Raw genomic sequence first — 18,390 nt, 5'->3', positions numbered from 1 at the left:
GGAGCAGCCCCAGACCACCAGGAGATGCTGCCCATGTCTGCAAGAGGGGGCCCCGTGGACTAAGCAGGCTGGGACTCCGCACAGAGCGGCGGCTGGGAACACACTGGCCAGCGGAAGCTCGAGGAAGAAGACCCACTTCTGTCCGTGCTGCCAGCTAGAAAGCCCACTGTCAACTGGGAGGCGGTAGTGGGGGTGGGGGGTGGGCACTGTCCTTCAGAAAAGCGGTACATCATTTTGCATTTCCAAATGGCTCTAGGGGTGAATCTCTACAGTGGAGACAGTGTGAATAAATGGCAGAATCGGGCAGGCAGATCCAGTTTTGTAGAAAGTGGCTTTCTCTCTTTGCATATGCTATCTGGCAAAATACAGGGCAGCTGGGGCGGGGGCAAGGAGGAGATGGGGGTAAACAGAGGCAGAAGATCTGTCTCTGACCTCTGATTTTCTAACGTTCTGGACCATAATCACCGACAGTACTGCGGTTCCTTCCCCGCATATTTTTCAGGACTTTAACTGGGCAGACATCCTGCTTGTGTAGTTAGTTCAGTGAGATCTTTGCTGCTAATGGCATGGCCTTTATTTCTCTTGTCAGCAGAGTCACCTTCACTGTCATGCCTGAAAGAGCCCCACCCAGCTCTGTTTGGGGCCACATGGTTTTCTCTGAAAGGCTCTGCTAGAACAGCAAGAATTGCTGGGTGTCCTTTGCTAAGTAAACAGGAAATATCACTCTGATTGAAAAAAAAAAAAAAAAGAATCCCTCTCCTCAGCACAAATGCAACAATATGCCAACTTCTATTTCCTGTGGATGTTAAATTAGAAGGAGGATCTATTTCTTAGGGCAGCGAAGGCTTCTCACCCTTCAGTGATCAGAATCTCAGGGAGGCCTGGCTGACGAGGGCACTTAAAAAATGCTTCCACTGGTAGCATCCCAGTCAGGAAAGATAGCAACGCATGAACAAAACTGCAAAATCACATACAAGGGGCAGGATGGTATGCAAATAAATTTTAGTGATGGCAAGGGTTAGTGTTCTGATATTTCACCACATTTTGGTATCTGAAAAATCTGAAGCCTTGAGTCAGGAGTGTTGACACAGGGCAGGAGAAAGAAACGCAGGATGGATGGCTTTTTTCCCGTTACATCAGGACCTGGGTTCGTGTGTCAGGCAGGCGCAACCCCACCAGTCCTCCACACACGAGCACAGTGGAGGCCAGCAGGATGGGGATTGATTTGGTGAAGCTGACCAGGGAGCCGAATATTAAGTTTCCAAGGACGGCCGCTGCTTTGCACAGTGCGTTCAAGAAGCCAAAGCCTGTTGCCCTGCAAGGGGAAGAGACACAAGACAAGGTTGACAAAATGACTCCGCAGATGCAGCCTTAGACACAAACATCCTACGGGGGAGTGCTCGAGGATCTCCACGAAGAGTTTTGTACATCATTAAGGCAAATGATCAAATGCTTGTTAGCACATCTGGAGGCAGGGAACCCCAGCTGTGGGCATTGTTCCTTCAGCGCGTGAGTTTCTCAGCACCATGAGTGATTCTTGTCTTGCCCATAGGTTCCAGTTTATCATGAACAGAAAGAAAAAGGAAATTGCAGGAAGAAAAGTCTCTTCTCTCTTCTTCCAGAGTTAGATTAAAATATAAGACCACATTTTCCTTAGATTCTTAACTCCCTACTTTCTCACAGCTTAATTAACGTGCAAGACTTTAAAAAAAATTTTTTTTTTCAACGTTTATTTATTTTTGGGATAGAGAGAGACAGAGCATGAACGGGGGAGGGGCAGAGAGAGAGGGAGACACAGAATCGGAAACAGGCTCCAGGCTCTGAGCCATCAGCCCAGAGCCCGACGCGGGGCTCGAACTCACGGACCGCGAGATCGTGACCTGGCTGAAGTCGGACGCTTAACCGACTGCGCCACCCAGGCGCCCCAACATGCAAGACTTTAAATAACTAAAGCCATGGTATTCTCAGAGACAATCAGGGATGACTGGGTTGTATTCCTCCCCTTTCTGGTGCCATAGAGGTAAATTGTCATGCTCACTTCACAAAGGTTTCAGTAGCAGGCAAACACTGAATACTGAGCTGGGTGGCCTGCCAGGGAGCTAATGGTACTTCCTCCTTCCTCATGAGACTTCCACGTGGGAAATCAAGTCCAGAAAAATATGACAGGGGACAATCAGATCGTAGGCCTAGAGACGAACTTTTCACTCTACTGCCATTTGAGACGGGCAGGTGGTATATAAATAAGACCACATCCCATTTCTTGACACATTCTTCAGAAAAGAAATGACGTACTGTCTTTATGTGCACTGAATGGGATTTTACCGTGGACTTCTAGGTAGGAGACTTCATGTGGTTCACGAGGGGACTGACATCATGCGAGAATATGGATTTCCTCTGCCTTTATGCCAGTTCAATTTTTTATGCCTCACTGGGTACATGTGTGAATTGAAAGCAAATTGAATGCAAGATAATGGGTGGACACATTTTTTCCCCCTCCAGAGGGAAGTGCATTTTCTATGCTGTAAAATGTGGCATCTGGTACACATCTTTCTTTGATTTGTAAATGTGTACGCGTGGGCTTTCCTTCAGCCGGTCAGTCGTAACAACTACTCATCACTACTTGTGCTGTTCCTAGAGACATTTTCTACAACATGTAGATGTTTGTTGTGGTTATTAGCTAACTGACCCCCTTCCCACACCATAGAGAGGAATAAGAACTCCTGTAGGAAGCGAGCCTGGGAGTTCGTGCAGGCGCCAGTGAGTCCAGGGGTCAGAAGAGACCGGAAAGGGGGCAGCAAACACCAATCCTCTTTTTGGCCCAAACACCTAGAAAGTAGAGTACTTGGACCTCTGCAGTGTGGCAAAGTTGCCACCTGTTTGCAGTGTGGAAGGGGTGTAACAGAATCTCTGACAGCAAAACAGGAACTTCTTGAGAAGAGAGTAGGCTAATTTTACATTCTTCTTCTTTTTGCTTTGTTTTTAAACAAAGAGACTAGTAGTAGTAACAATGACTAGAAAGATAAGATTTAATGTGCTGATAACTATTTTCAAATGAAATTGCAGGAAGCTGCAGGTTGGGTACCACACAGGACCTAAGTAGGACGACATCATCATCCGCTGCCTTCCTCACCTCCAATGGAGATGCTACGAGGCTGAACTCCTTTTTTTTTTTTTAAATACTTTCTTGAGTTTTAGGTTTTCAAAAAAAATTTCAAAAAATTGAGTGAAAAGCAAAGACAGTTCCCATATATCCCCCTCACCCCGCACTGCCATTATTAACATCTTAGTGTGGTACTTATGTTCACAATTGATGAACCGGTATTAATACACTGTTTAGTCCTTAATTTAGGTCAGGGTTCATTCCGTGTTTTATAGTCTGTGGGCTTTGACAAATGTATCATGGCACATATCCACCATTACAGTAGCATACAGAGTAAGAGTTTCACTGCTCTAAAAAACCCCCTGTGCTCCCCCTATTCACCCCTTCTTTTTCGCCAATAACCTCTGGCAACCACTGATCTTTTTATGGTTTCCATAATTTTGCCTTTTCCTGAATGTCATATAGTTGGAATCCTACAGTAGGTAGCCTTTCAGATTGACCTCTTTCACTTAAAAAAAAAAAGTCCTGTTTTGAGAGAGAGAGTGCCAGACCGGGGGGCGGGGGGGAGGGTGCGGCAGAGAGAGGGGGAGACAGACGATCTGAAGCTGGCTCCACACTGACAGCAGAAAGCCCGATGTGGGGCTTGAACTCACATATCAAACCAACCATGAGATCATGACCTGAGCCAAAGTAAAATGCTTAACCGACTGAACCACCCAGGCTCCCCTCTTTCACTTTTTTTAAAACCACATTTTAGTTTCTAGAGTCATAAATTAGCAAATACATCTTACGGCAGTAAGATAAACTGTATCATTCTGCGAAAAATGGCTAGTGTGTATGTTGCTGATAAGAGGAAAACTTTCTTCCGTAGGAAGAATTCTCTCCATGCTGAACCTACAGAGGGACCCAAGCAGAAATTACAGCTGGGTTAAAATAACTGTATTTTCCCAAGCTGTCACTCAGAACAGGGTATAAAATATGAGCATCTCTCTCCTTATGTTATGGACACTGGAGCAGAGGAATGGACAACTTCCTGAGATTTCTGGACAGCACTAAGAGACATACACCAGGAGCATCTGGTATCAGAAGCTTCTAAAACAAAAACAATGGTCAGATCTTTATATCCTGACTCTCCATTTTCCTTTACCATGCGGAGGCAGTTCTGCATATGAAAATCTGGTATGGATAAAAGCACACAGCTTCCTTAAATCAGCGTTGGGATTTGAGAAAATGTGACCATCCTTTCCTTGGATAAGTAAATTCTTTCTTCAAATACTTGCAAGCAGAAGGGTATGATTTCCCATGCATCCGACACACAGCTGTCTTACAAAAATCATTCTCAAAGTAGCTCTCCTTTGCGGGTTATCTGTTTATAAAGTAAATAACCTTTTAGTTCATTCATTCCCTTGGTCTTATTAAAGGAATGCCATTAACTCCTACAGACACACAAAGTACAAGTCACCTCGTGCTCATTAAGTCCTTGGAGGGTGGAGAGAGAGCTCAGAGTTTGCAAAGGCTGGAATTCACTGGCTGACTTCTCAGCAGCAGGACAAACTAATGAATTTTTTTTTTTTTCAGACCAAAGATGTTCTGTGCCTTCTTGTATCCAACAGGTACCAAGGAGAAAGAATGAAATGATCTATAATCTTTCTATAAACTCCATCCCTTGTTCCCCTACCTCTCCAGACAGAATCCTTTGTTTTCAATTCTTGCTCAACCTACTTAAATCTTTTAAGTGGAAATTCTTTTCCCAAACAGCAGTCCTGTTCCACATTTTATCCAGGTGGCTTTGTCCCTGCCCCATTAACTCCTCCTGTCTGAGAACCCCAGTGCTAGTGCAGGGACCTGGCTCACCGCAGCCCTCGGGCTCAGCTGATGGCGGATGTGGCCGCCAGGCCTCCCTCACTGCAGCCGGACTGTGCTTTCTCCAGGGCCTTCACCATGTTGTAGGGGCCGGTTCATTTATATCATTTCCAGCTTTGGTTAGAGGCTGGGAAAAGGAATCTGGTGGCACCATTCCGGAAAGTGAGGATAGTTTTGCCCTCACATTCAGCCTCTTATTTGGTTTTTCTGACTTCAGGGCAGGGTCAGCGGGGGGTTTTATGGGGCTCCTGGGAAGAAGCAGGGGATGCTGACTAGTAGTGGCATTTAGGCAGTGCCTAGCACGTGGTAGGCACCATGCCAGCATTAGCCGTTGTTTTAAACGCTGACTGAAGCATCTGCCCCGTTGACTGCTGAAGTCAGGAAAACGAATTAGGGGTGCCTGGGCGGCTCAGTCAGGACAACATGAGACACTTGATTTCAGGGTTGTGAGTTCAAGCCCCACGTTGGGTGTGGAGCCTACTTAAAAAAATTAATGAGAAAAAAAGGAAAACCAATTAAATGCTCATTTTGAAAGGCCCGCAATGGCACAGATGCAGACTCAGCTCATGGGATGTACCCGTTAAGGGGTAAAATGTAAGCATTCTCTTTGCTTAGTCTAAACTTTTGGGGAAAACTGTTTTTGGGTAACTCAGTCAAATCAGTGGTAGAAGTTAGAAAAGGAATACTAACGACTCAGCAAGGGGCATTTTGGAACGTATAGGCAGTCCTTAAATCAGTATTACAGTAGTCCCTTCTCATTTGCAGGGGGGATGCTCCAACAAAGACCCCCAGGGGATGCTTAAAACCAGAGAGAGTACCGCACTCCATATACATATTTTTTCCTATACATACTTACCTAAGATAAAGTTTAATTTATAAACTAGGCACAGTAAGATCAACCATAACTAAAAGGAAAGTGGAACGATTATAACAATATACTATCATAAAAGTTATGTGAATGTGGTCTCTCAAAATATTGTACTGTACTCACTCTTCCTTTTTTTCTTAAGATTTTATTTTCTTAGTTTTATTTTTTAAAATGTTTACTTAATTATTTTGAGAGAGAGAGAGAGAGAGAGAACCAGCGGGAGAGGGGCAGAGAGAGAGAAGAGAGAGAATCCCAAGCAGGCTCCATGCTGTTAGCACAGAGTCCGACACAGGGCTTGATCCTATGAACCGTGAGATCGTGATCTGAACCGAAACAAAGAGTCAGACGCTTGAGTGACTGAGCCATTCAGGTGCCCTTCAAGATTTTATTTTTAAGTAATCTCTACACCCAGTGTGGGGCTTGAACCCACAACCCTGAGATCAAGAGTAGTATGCTCTACTGACTGAGCCAGCCAGGCACCCCTATACTTACGCCTCTTGTTGTGATGACGTGCGATGAGGTGAATGACATAGGCACCATGACATGCCATTAGGCTACTGCTGGCCTTCCGGCACTGCATCAGGAGGAGGCTCATCTGCTCTCAGACCTGAGTTGACACGAGTCGCCCACCAAAACCACATAAAGGGAAACCTCGGATAATGCGGACTACTGTACATTGTGATCTAAAGATTCATGCAGTAGTTGGCTCTTTAAAGCACAAAATGAATTTCATTTTCTCTCACGGAAATGTTACAAACGATGGCAAGTTTCCCGGATTAACCTAAAAGAGCAATTTCACCACTGAATCCATCTGAGCTACTGGACTGCAATGCTAGGAGCACTAGAAACCCCAAAATGGTCCTTAACATGGTCCTAAATTACACATCCTTCTATGCATTTATTCATTTAACAAGCATTTATTAAGCATTATGTGCCAAGTACTACACTTGGGACCCCAAAATTAGTAAGGTAAAGTCCCGTTTTGCATTAAGATGGATGCCAAAAGATCATGAAAACACAAGATGCTAAACTCAGTGACACAGATAGCCACAGGGTACTATGGGGGTGCAGAGGGCAGGAGGCGATCTCAGGCTGGGGATGGGTCTCTCTTCCTCTTCCTCTGCCCCTCCCCCGCTCCCCTTCAAGCTCTTCTTCTCTCTCAAAATAAACATTAAAAAAAAAAAGGGGGCGCCTGGGTGGCGCAGTCGGTTAAAGCGTCCGACTTCAGCCAGGTCACGATCTCGCGGTCCGTGAGTTCGAGCCCCGCGTCAGGCTCTGGGCTGATGGCTCAGAGCCTGGAGCCTGTTTCCGATTCTGTGTCTCCCTCTCTCTCTGCCCCTCCCCCGTTCATGCTCTGTCTCTCTCTGTCCCAAAAATAAATAAACGTTGAAAAAAAAAAAAAAACAAAAAAACCCACAGTGATGTGGCAATACCAATGCCTAGGGCCACACCCACAGAAGTTCTGACTTTGTTGCTCTACTGGAAGCCCAGGCATTGATATTTTTTATGTCCTGTGTGAATCTCAGGTGTATCCTGGGCTGAGAACCCTGCAATTCTTCCAGAGAAAACTGCATGTTTGAATTGATTGGATTTCTTATGATATACCAAAGGAAATTACAAAAGCAAAATATCTACGTGCCCCCCCCCCCTCCAAAAAATGTTTTTCATTTCTGAATTCCTTTCAGGGTGCTTCCATATTTTTCATATTTTCATTTCCATATTTTCATATCCATATCTTTACCAATCACAGGATTTATACAATTTTGCTTTCTGCTCTTCCCCCCCAAAATTAATAAAACCATCCCACATTGTTTATGTTTTGTTTAAAATGAAGTGATTTGGCATATAACCATTGTTTCTGTAACCATACCACTGGATAATTGGGAGCTTTCCAAACTAGGGGAACATGAATGATGCTGCAATGAACACCTTCACAAGCAAGGGCTGGATGTGTTCATTAGGAACTATCAGGCAGTGTAACACAGGCAGGGGAAACGTTTATGAGATGGTGTGTATGGGGGTGGGATAGGAGGGAGACTATGGCCCACAGGACGGGATTCCAAGGCAAAAGTTTCATCCAACCTCTTTTCTTCTCCCTCCCTGCTCCTGTTCTCTTATTTACTCTGCTTTTCACAGCTCATTTCCCCCAGAGGCGATCTGTTTCTCATCTAACCTGAATCATTTCTTTCTCTTCCAACTTTTATGCAGCTGCTGTGCAAGCAGGATTCTGGGCGGTCATGGAGGCTTTCTCTGCTGAACAAGGTCCCCCCAACCGCACCCCCCCCCCCCCCCCCCGCCCCCAAGGACTGGGTTGTACCAATGTCACAGTTCTGTGTCTGGATTCAGCCTGATCTTTGGGGCAGGGCTGGGGAGTCTTTCCATTCATTCATTGCCCCTCTAGGATACTTGTGGAAAGAACGAAGGAATTTCCCCACATCTTAAAAATATGTTGGAAGTAGATTTCTGTAAAGGGCATTCTAATGGGCATTGGTCAGGCCATGTTTACTGATGCCAGACTATAATCTTTGCTTGTACACAGGAAATAACCCTAATTTCACATTCTGAAATCAGAAAAGGCTGAACTCAATTACCTTCTGATCTTCATCAAAGAGAAAGTGTGTCTCATCCAGGTAAGTCGTGGGTGTGTGTGTGTATGGTCTGTGTGTGTCCTCCCTAACCTGGGAGGATGGCATCCTGTAGCACTGCAAGCGGGCCTTGCCTTAGTCACATACAAGTGGAGAAGGACTTACCTATGGTTCGTGAGCCAAGAGGAATCCCTGGGCCCAAAGGAGCCCTCCCATCCCCACCGCCAACAAGGGTCTTCCTACAGCTTGTGCTGTTGATATGCAAATATTCACAGTCGGGCAATAATGGAAGTCTTTGTGAGTCACCGCGTATCTGATGAAGCTACTAGGTGAGTGCCTGGGCCAGGATGGATAATAATGGAGTGAAAGCACTGGGAGGGAATTCAGAGTTCATCTAAGGCCAGGATTCCTGAACATGACTGTATTTCCCAGTTACCAGGTGAGCTTCTTAGAAGCCAATTCCCAGGGGTGGTTGGGTGGCTCACTCCATTTAGCATCCAACCGACGTCGGCTCAGGTCATGATCTCGCAGTGGACCCTGGGTTCCAGTGCTGCATCGGGCTCTGTGCTGACAGCTCGGAGCCTGGAGCCTGCTTCCAATTCTTCTGGGTCTCCCTCTCTCTCTGCCCCTGCCCTGCTTGCTCTCTCTCTCTCAAAAATAAATAAACAATAAAACATTAAAAAAAAAAAAAAAAAAAGGAAGCCAGTTCTCAGAGGTTCCCCCCACCACCAAAACCTGCTAGGAGAGACGTAGGTATGTCTGTCCTGGGAGCAGCACTGCAGGGTCACACAGCTGGGTTTGAGCCTCAGGGACCCAGGGCAAGTTACTTGCCCTCTTTGTGTCTCATTTTCCTAACCAGAAAGTGGAGTAAGACTCCTTACCTTGTAAGCTTGGAGTGAGGATTACGTAAGGTTACATAGATGACCTAAATCCTCAGCACAGAGCCTGACTCACCTCCATTTTTCAGGTGAGGAAACCAAGCCCCAGAAAGGCTAAAGGACTGATCTAAGTTACCTTGTATTTTCTGGCAGCACCAGGCATCCTTGGCCCTGTTGATGGAGGAAGGGGAAGAGAAGAGGAGGAGGGTTTCCAGTAGGCAGGGTGTGGGCAAGGGGGAGCTGGCAGCTGAAGGACTGGGAGGTCACAGGCTCTGACAGCAGAGGTAGAAAGGGAAGAGGAGCACTACCTCCCTTACAACAGGTCTAAGCAGCTCACCTAGATGGGGGGTGGCGGTACTAGATCCCACATGGGCAGGAAACCCACAGCCCATAACAGCTGGATTTTAATTTTTTTTTAAGGTTTGTTTACCCAGAGAGAGATTGAGAGAGATTGCGTGCATGCACGCAAATGGGGAGGGGCAGAGAGAGAGAGGGATAGAGAGAATCCCAAGCAGGCTCCATGCTCAGCGCAGAGCCCCTCATGGGGGACTATCTCACAAACCTTGAGATCATGGCCTGAGCTGAAATTAAGAGCCTGACGTTTAACCAATGGAGTCACCCAGGTGCTCCAACCAGCTGAATTTTCAAAAGCACCCCCTTCACTTCCCTTCCTCCCATTCACCTAGAGCTATGCTAATAAGTAAGGAAAACAAAGTCCATCCCTGAAGGACCTCACATTCTAGTGGGTAACAGATAGTAAACAAACATCCACCTTAACGTCGTATGATCTGGGTGGTAACTTGCTTTAAAAGTACTTCAGTATAAAGAGAAATTGCTCTATACTCTAGAATTTGAAACATGTTAATCAGGAATCAACAGGCTAGAGAAAGTTATTTAGGGCTTTACACATCATTTTAGAAATGTGCAGAAGAAAAGTCTGTTAATGAACAAAGAGACCATTTCTCATTGGTGTTATGAGTGGTTGATATGCAGTTGATTGGAAAGAAAGTTCTGCCCTCAGCACCATGGATGAACAAGTATCCTGTAAGCCCAGCCACCTAAAACTGGTGGAATGGTACCCTTAGCTGAGACCCCAGATTCTAGAGCCACTGGCCCCTGAGACTTAAAGTCCTGACCAGCTCTAAGTCTGATGGCCTCGCCATCAGCATATCTTGATGTTCCCATAGCCCTTGCGTGTAAGGCTTGTTCAGTACCCAAGGGCAGAGAGATGGACTTCCCCGGAGTCCAGAACAGACTGCATGACTGTTTCTGTGCCCATGTGCACATTTGCTAGGATTTGCTGCCATCATAACAGACTACCTGGGGAGGAGGTGGTGGGTGAAGCATACTTCCCACCCCCTCACACTCCACTTCTAACTGCCGGAGACAGAAAGGGTCTGACATTGGCTGAATGGCCAAAAAGACTCAGGTCACATAAAATATAAACATGTATAATACAATGAAAAGGCCTACAAAGAATAATGAGGCACGGTGAACGGACACAGATGGAACGTAGACTGGTTAGAAACGATAGTTGAATGAAAGAATACTTCATCTCAAAATCTTCAAAAAAAAATCAGTATGGTCTTTATCTTCAGAGCCACAGATGTAGAATGTCCTCATCTTGTATCTCAAACAAATAAGGCACAGTTATGCTGAGTGGTCTCGTTGAGGTCGCACAGCTGGTCAGCAAAAGATCCAGGATTAAAGACCTTCAGGATAGAGCATGGAGACCGAATGGGGAACTTCTCTGCCTAAACAGTAACAGCCCTCAGGGGAGGGGCTTAGTTTAGTTAATTCCGGGCAGATGCCTTGGTTTCAGCTCATGGAGGAAAAGGACCATCCCGCAGTGTTGGGTGACAGCAGCAGCTGACCAGGACAAGCAGGGAATAGCAGGTGGAATCAATCAGGGTTTACTTTCAAATGCTTTCTGAGGTCATGTCTGAAACTGCATGTGTCAGGGGGGAGGAAGAAGGAGGCCAGTGGCCAGAAAAAGGCCGAGGAGCATGCTGCTGGATGAATACCCACGAGACAGGCCTGCTGGGCTGAGGGATTCTGTGTGGAGGCCAAGCAGGGACAGCTTTGGTTTCATCACTTAACAAAGCAGGACTTCCTTGCCCTGAGCTCCATGGAGAAGGGGTAAATATGGCCATTGGGCCATAAGAACACAGGAAGCGTCCGCAGTGGAGCTTTGCCACACCCACAGTGTGGCAGTAGGAAATCACGCCTGGACCCAGAATGACGGGAAGGCCAGAACTGAGAACGAAAGTGAGCCAGCCCATGTATCCTCTTACATCAGGTGGGCTATGTTTAGGATTTTCAGGGGGTTTTAAACCTTGACCAAGGAGGGCAGAAAAAGAAGGGAAGTAAAGAATGGGATTAATGAACACTAGATCAATCAAGGTCAACCTATCATTACATATTGTTTACTCTTTGAAGATTCAAAGAGATGAGGGAAAAGTTACTATTTTTTTCATAGTTATAAGAGAGAGGGTGGGACTCCAACCAGCCTTGACTGAACCCAATAAATGGAACATGTCTTGTGTTGGCATCTCCCAGTCCAAGGAAGACTGAGATGATTTAGATGGTGGCAGCACCTCGGTGTGGAGAGATGATGGAAAAAGGAAGCTCCCCTGGACCAATGTGGCTCAGTGGGTGGGCTCCCGTTTAGATTTCTGACAAGCTGGGAAAATCTGTTCTTTTTCTGGGATACTGTTGTAGTCATAGTTCCCATCTGTTAGAAGAGTCTCACATCAGTTGCCCATTGTTTACAGTACATATAATAGGCTCCCTGCTTATTTCTGACACAGGACAGAGGCTGATGTTGTATAGGGATGATTAGAAATTGTCCAAATACTATATAATGACTTGTATATTCAATAATGCTCAAACTTCAAAGATCTATCATTTTGCTCTGCTCTTCATTTCTTCCCTTGTAATGCTTCTCAAAGCTATCCTGTCTTCCCAGCCTCACTATCTGTCCCAGCCTCCAGGACATATACCCAGCTAGAACTACTTGCTTTTTCCTTTGTACCAACCCCCCATCGATCCCAGCAGAACTGCAAATACTGCTCTCTGCTTCTCAAGGCCATGCCTCAGAATTCAGAAATTCAGAGTTGGAAGAAGAAGTGCACCACACGGACCACGGAGTCCCAGTCACTGTGGTAGGTCCTCAGGGGCACTGTGCAGCTGGTCTCGACAAGGATCCCCAGCTGTTACTATAGAGCTGGGATGAAGGTAGAGGATCGAGTGGAGGTGGTTGGCCACAGCTGAGTGCATGAACAGAGAGGCACCTCCCTCCCCCAAATTTCACTGTAGTTCTGCCACCCCACCTCCACCTGGGCTAGTTCTGGCCTTGGGCAAGAGGCAGTTCCAATGAACATTACTGAGGGCCAAATGCAAGCTAGTATTGTCCTGTTGTGCTAAGTGTAGAGTTTACAGAGATTTCTGACTTACAGTGTCAGGCCTCATTTTTGCAGATGACGATGCCTCCTAATTACTCTGACCACTTGTTGACAGGCTGGGGTTTTTTTTTGTTGTCTACTCTCCTGGCCCGAGTTTCTGGCCTGTTGAACCCTTCCTTGTCTCCTAGCCGGGTACACTAAACTTGCTGCCTATGCCGTTACCTGCTATGGTAACCCTGGATCTCCTTACCCTGATGGATTTACCACGGGACTAGACCCTTTGCCTTCTCAGACACATTATTCTTCTGTAGGCCTCTGTTTTTTGTTTCCTTTGACTTGAACTACCGCTCTCCACACCCCCCCCCCCCCCCCCCGCCCCCAGCCTCTCTAACCCTACTGCCTGATCTCCACATATGGTCACCAGCCCAACTGCCAGGAGAGTTATGCCACAAGAGTGCAGAAGAACAAAGGGATGGTTGGTTGTCTTCAAACATGCACATGTGTACACGTGTTGATTGTCCCTAAGGTCCTCCCGTCTTTACAGGTGGGGCCATTTATCTCCCACCTGCAGATTCAGCCCTGTCTGGGGTACAGAAGTCAGCTAAACCTCAAGATTGTGTCAAACCTGGGGCTGCCTCAGGATCACCTGTTGCCGTGGATGGGAGTCTGGCTACTGGGCTTTTGCCTTGATACAGGTGAGCAGGCCCCAATCTTCACCTCCATGCCAGTAATTTAGTAGCTGCCATAACTCCAATTCTAGTGACAAATTCGCTAATCTATTTGGTCCATGACCAGCATCTATCATACCTGATCACTCCCTCCTCTGGAACCATTTTCTTCACTTGGCTCCCAGGACCTACCTAATGTCTTTTCCTTTTACCTCACTCACTCAGTCTCCATCTCCCTTCCTGACTTCTCCTTATCAGCTTGACCTTTGGATTCTCTCATGTCTCTGGCCTGAGTTCTCAGAATTCCCCTCTTCTCTATCTACAAGTCGTCCTTTGGTGGTGTCATCTGACATCATGACTTTAAATTTCATCTATACACTGCGAGGACTCACCTTTTTACCTCCCACCTAGTCCTCTCCCCTGAACTCTGGCCTCATACATGGAACTGCCTAGCCGACATCTCCACTTGGATATTTAATAGCATCTCAAACTTAACATGAACGAAACTGAGCTCCTGATTCTTTCTCCTTAACCTTCCCCTCACACAATCTTTCCTATATAAACAAAGGCAATTCCAGCCTTTCAGTGGCTCTGGTCAAAAGCCTGGAAGTCATTCTGAGTATCTTTTCCCCCAACAACTCATTCCCATACCTCACCATCCAAACTTTCAGTAATGCCTCTGGTCTGCAACATATTTTCAGAATCTAACCAGTTTATTTTTTTTACTTTTTTTTAATGTTTATTTTTTGAGAGAGAGAGAGAGAGAGAGAAAGAGAGAGAGAGAGAGAGGCAGACAGACAGAGAAGGGCAGAGAGAGACACACACAGAATCCGAAGCAGGCTCCAGGCTCTGAGCTGTCAGCACAAGGCCTGGTGCAGGGCTCGAACTCACAAACTGTGAGATTGTGACCTGAGCTGAAGTTGGATGCTTAGCCGACTAAGTCACCCAGGCGCCCCTGGAATCTAACCAGTTCTTACCCTGTCCACTGGCACTACTGTATCTTGCCACAATAATTGCAGTGCACTCCCAATTGGTCTCTTTGATTCCACCTCAGATCCTTTATAATATATTTTAAACACAAAGGCCAGTTCTCCTTGAAAACATCCTTGAGATCATGTCACTACTCTGCTCCAAACCCTCAAAACATGAAATGGATTTTCATGTCTCTCAGCATGAAGACCAAAGCCTTTTGTGTCCACTCTGACCTACTGCCTCTTGCAGTTCACCTTGCTTATGCTGCTCCAGGGTAAAAAGCTTCTTTACCTTTCCTGCTAGTGGTCTCCTGCACTTACACCCTTGGACCTTTGCACTCACTGTTGCCTCTGTGAGTGTTCTCTTTGAAGTATCTTCCTGCATCTTGGCTTAAATGTCATCTTTTATAGTCGCATATTCTTAGACCATCGTGTTAATAGTCATCCCCTGGCCCCAGTGCCCTCTATGCCGTAATGTAACTTTATTTTCCCTCTACTTAGGACCATTTGATATATCTACTTTGCTTATCTAATTGTTTTTTGACTGTCTTTCCCCAACTAGAATATAAGCTCCATCAAACCAGGGGTTTTGGTCTGTTTTGTTCACTGCTGTATCTCAAGAACCAGAATAATTCCTGCCACGTGATACATATTCCAAAATCATCTGTTTAACGAATTAGTGAAAGAACACTCTATCCCCAGCTCAGGTGTCTTTCTGGCATCCAAACATAGTAATTCAAATGCCTATCAGACAACATCAGGTTGACATGAAAACCCAACACATCCAAAATGGTGCTCATTATCTTCCCGATGCCAGCCCAAACCTATTCTCCCTTCTGTGTCCCAATCTCAAAATGCCCATCACCATCCACTCGACTGCACGGGCAGAAATTGGAATCATCTTTGACAACCTCTTTCCGCACCCCACCATCTAACCCACCACGAAATTTTGTTTATTGTATCTCCAAGTTTCTGTGAACATGTTGAATATTGATTTCTCTCCTTTCCTACCCACATTTTTCTAGTTCACATCACTATTTTCAGTGTCCTAACCAGTCCTCCTGCTGCCTTTCTGGCCACTGGAGTAAACTCTCTAGCTCTTGTCTGATCTTATCCCTCTTCCCAAAACACTTCAAGGGCTCCCCATCACCCACAGGATAATGCAATTTATAAGATCCTTCATGATCTGTTACTTACCTACTTCTGTTAACTCTTGCTTCCAGAGCTTTTCAGATAGTACTTTGTGTGTCATCTTCAATGTTCTTTTTCTATCTCTTTGCCTGGCTATCACCTACTATATTTCAGGTCTTAGCTCAGATGTCACTTCTCAGGAAGTGACAGGAAGATTTCTTCTCTGCTTTCACAGCACCATCTACTTGCCTCACAACAACTCTGACCTGACTCTACTGTACCTGATGTTCACTTTTACATAAGCTCTGTTGGAGTTGACCCCAAATAGCGTGTTCAGTGTTGTATCACAGGCACTCAAAGTAGTTGAGTAAATGGATAATATTAAAATTCATATGGAGATGGAATAGTCATACTTTCATGAGTATTCCCACTAACTACAGCTAAAAAATACTGGCTACTATAAAGCAAACATAAGACTCTGAAAGACAGAAGGAAAAAGCAGAGTAGCTAGGGAACTTGAGAGGTGTGAGTACCCTGCATTATAAAAATTTATTTCTATTTATTTATTCATTTTTGCTGCATTGGTCTCAGACTCGGAACCAAAGAACATGGCAGTGTGGAAATACCACCACCTACAGATTATTTTAAAAGCTTCAACAAACTCTGCTCTCTCTTGCCCAACGAGGAGCAGCCTAGAAAGGTAGAATATGTTTAGATAATACTCTTTCTTTTCCAAACGAATACCAGGAAAATAGTTGCCCTAACTGCCAGGCATACAAGCAAATGCCAAGGAGAGAGACTTCCACCTTCACAAAATGGTAATGAGGTGCCTCGATATTGCCTCTGAAGTGGTATCAGGGAAGGCTAAGTAGAGAACTGGGACTCTTGCTGGCCAGTAATGAGCTCCTTCCCTTCTCCCTTCTTCCCCTCCATGGTATCATGATCATGAGGGGAGACTGGACGCCCACTGGGGGACAGCAGTAATGAGGATACCCCCTCTTGGTTGGTTGTTAATAGAGGCTGAGTGGGGACATTGGACATCTACCTTCACCTGGCAATAATGAGGTAGCATACCCTTCTCACCTCCCAGAGAGCTCTAGAAATTAATGGGTTACAAGAGATTTAAAGTATAACAAAACTTGAAAATGACTGCTTTCAATTGAATATCAGTCATCCTAAGAACAATTGGGAAGATCTCAAACAAAATGAGGAAAGATAATTAAGAGATGCCAATACTGAGATGACAGATATTAGCATTATCTGATAAAGATTTTAAAGCAGTCATGATGATAATGCTTCACTGAGCAATTATCAACACACTGGAAAAATAAAGAATATAGGAAACATCATGACAAATAGAAAAAAAATGCCTGGTGACTGGGTTCCACAGCAGAATGGAGGAGTCAGCGGAAAGAATCAGTGAACTGGAAGAGAAAACACTGGAAAGTATCCAATCAGAAAAACAGAGCAAATAGACTAAAAACAAATCACCTGAGCATCAAGGACCTGCGGGACTGTAACAAAAGATCTTATATTTATGTCACTGGAGTTTAAGAAGAAGAGAAAACATATTCAAATATATAATGGCTGAAAACCTGACAAATTTGCCAAGAGACACAAACCTACAGATTCAAGAAGCTGCATGAACCTCAAACATAGTAACCCAAAGAAGTCCACACCAAGACGAAGTCTTGAGAGCAGACCGAGGAAACAACACCTCACCTACAGGAAAAAATTCCTCCCTCTAAAAATGTTGTGCCTGGTTTTAGAATTCCCATAACAGTCTCTGAGCACTAATTCCACCCTCACCTACTCTGGGTAACATTGAGTTGTATCAGTCTTTAAAATCTCAGCATTCAGGGCTCCTGGGTGGCTCAGTCAGTGAAGCATCTGACTTCAGTTCAGATCATGATCTTGTTTGTAGGTTCGAGCTCTGTGTCGGGCTCTGTGTTGACAGCTCAGAGCCTGGAGCCTGCTTCAGATTCTGTGTCTCCCTCTCTCTCTCTGCCCCTCCCCTCCCCACACTCTGTCCCTTCTTGCCTCTCAAAAAATGACTAGACATTACAAAAAATAAAAACAATAAAATCTCAGTTTTTCCACATAATAACAGAAAACTACAGGTCATCTTTGCTTTATTTTAAGGGGTTCCTAGATAGCTTCTGGATGGGGGCTGGTCTCTGGAAATAACCAACCATATGAATAGACAGTTGAAAAATTTAGCCCCCCACTCCACCCCAAACTTCTAGGTAAGCGAGAGGAGCTGGAGATGAAATTAAGTCACCAATGACCAATGATTTAATCAGTCATGCCTCCATAATGAAACCTCTATAAATCCAGAGAGCTTCCAGACTGGTGAAAGCATTCACATGGAAACCGGGTGGTGTAAGTTAACTAATTCCATGGGAACAGAGGCTCCTGCACTTGGGACTCTTCCTTACCTCACCCAAGTACTTTATATAGTAAAGTATCAAATCTGTTCAGGGTTGTGGAAATTCATCAATTTGTAGTTGGCTGGGCAGAAGTGTGAGTCGCCTGGGCACCCCATTTGCAGCTGGCATCTGAAATAGGGGCAGTCTCATGACACTGAGCCCTTTAACTTATAGGATCTGATGCTAACTCCACGTGGTGTCAGGATTGGAGAACTGGTTGGTGTTGGAAAAGACACCATATATTTGGTGTCAGAGAGTGTCACAGAATGAATATACTGAAATGTTTCCCTAAGCTTCTATTTCAAAAAATGGATCCCCTCCCATCTCCATCAACAAACTGGATCTTACACAGAGTCCACTAAAATGACTCAGTGGGGATGCACTACCAGCCCAGAGTTTTCTACAAGTCTGTGTCTTTGTGAGGGTCCTTCCACTCCTTTCTCTGCCCCTGATTGTATTATGCACCGTTACTGTCCATTATCTTTCTAACCTG

General features: G+C 45.3%; 1 protein-coding gene across 1 annotated transcript in view; it reads right to left on the bottom strand.

Annotated features, from left to right (window-relative positions):
• Positions 1 to 1,006: 1,006 nt before the first annotated feature.
• Positions 1,007 to 18,390, bottom strand: part of SV2C (synaptic vesicle glycoprotein 2C) — a 220,469-nt gene continuing 203,085 nt past the window's right edge. The window contains exon 13 of the mRNA XM_047861652.1: positions 1,007 to 1,315. Coding sequence (XP_047717608.1) covers positions 1,132 to 1,315 — 184 coding nt within the window. The 3' untranslated portion in view covers positions 1,007 to 1,131. The remainder of the gene's footprint in view (positions 1,316 to 18,390) is intronic.

Source organism: Prionailurus viverrinus, chromosome A1, assembly GCF_022837055.1.
Source record: "Prionailurus viverrinus isolate Anna chromosome A1, UM_Priviv_1.0, whole genome shotgun sequence".
Taxonomy (NCBI): Eukaryota; Metazoa; Chordata; class Mammalia; order Carnivora; family Felidae; genus Prionailurus; species Prionailurus viverrinus.
This window is presented reverse-complemented; position numbering and strand designations above follow the sequence as displayed.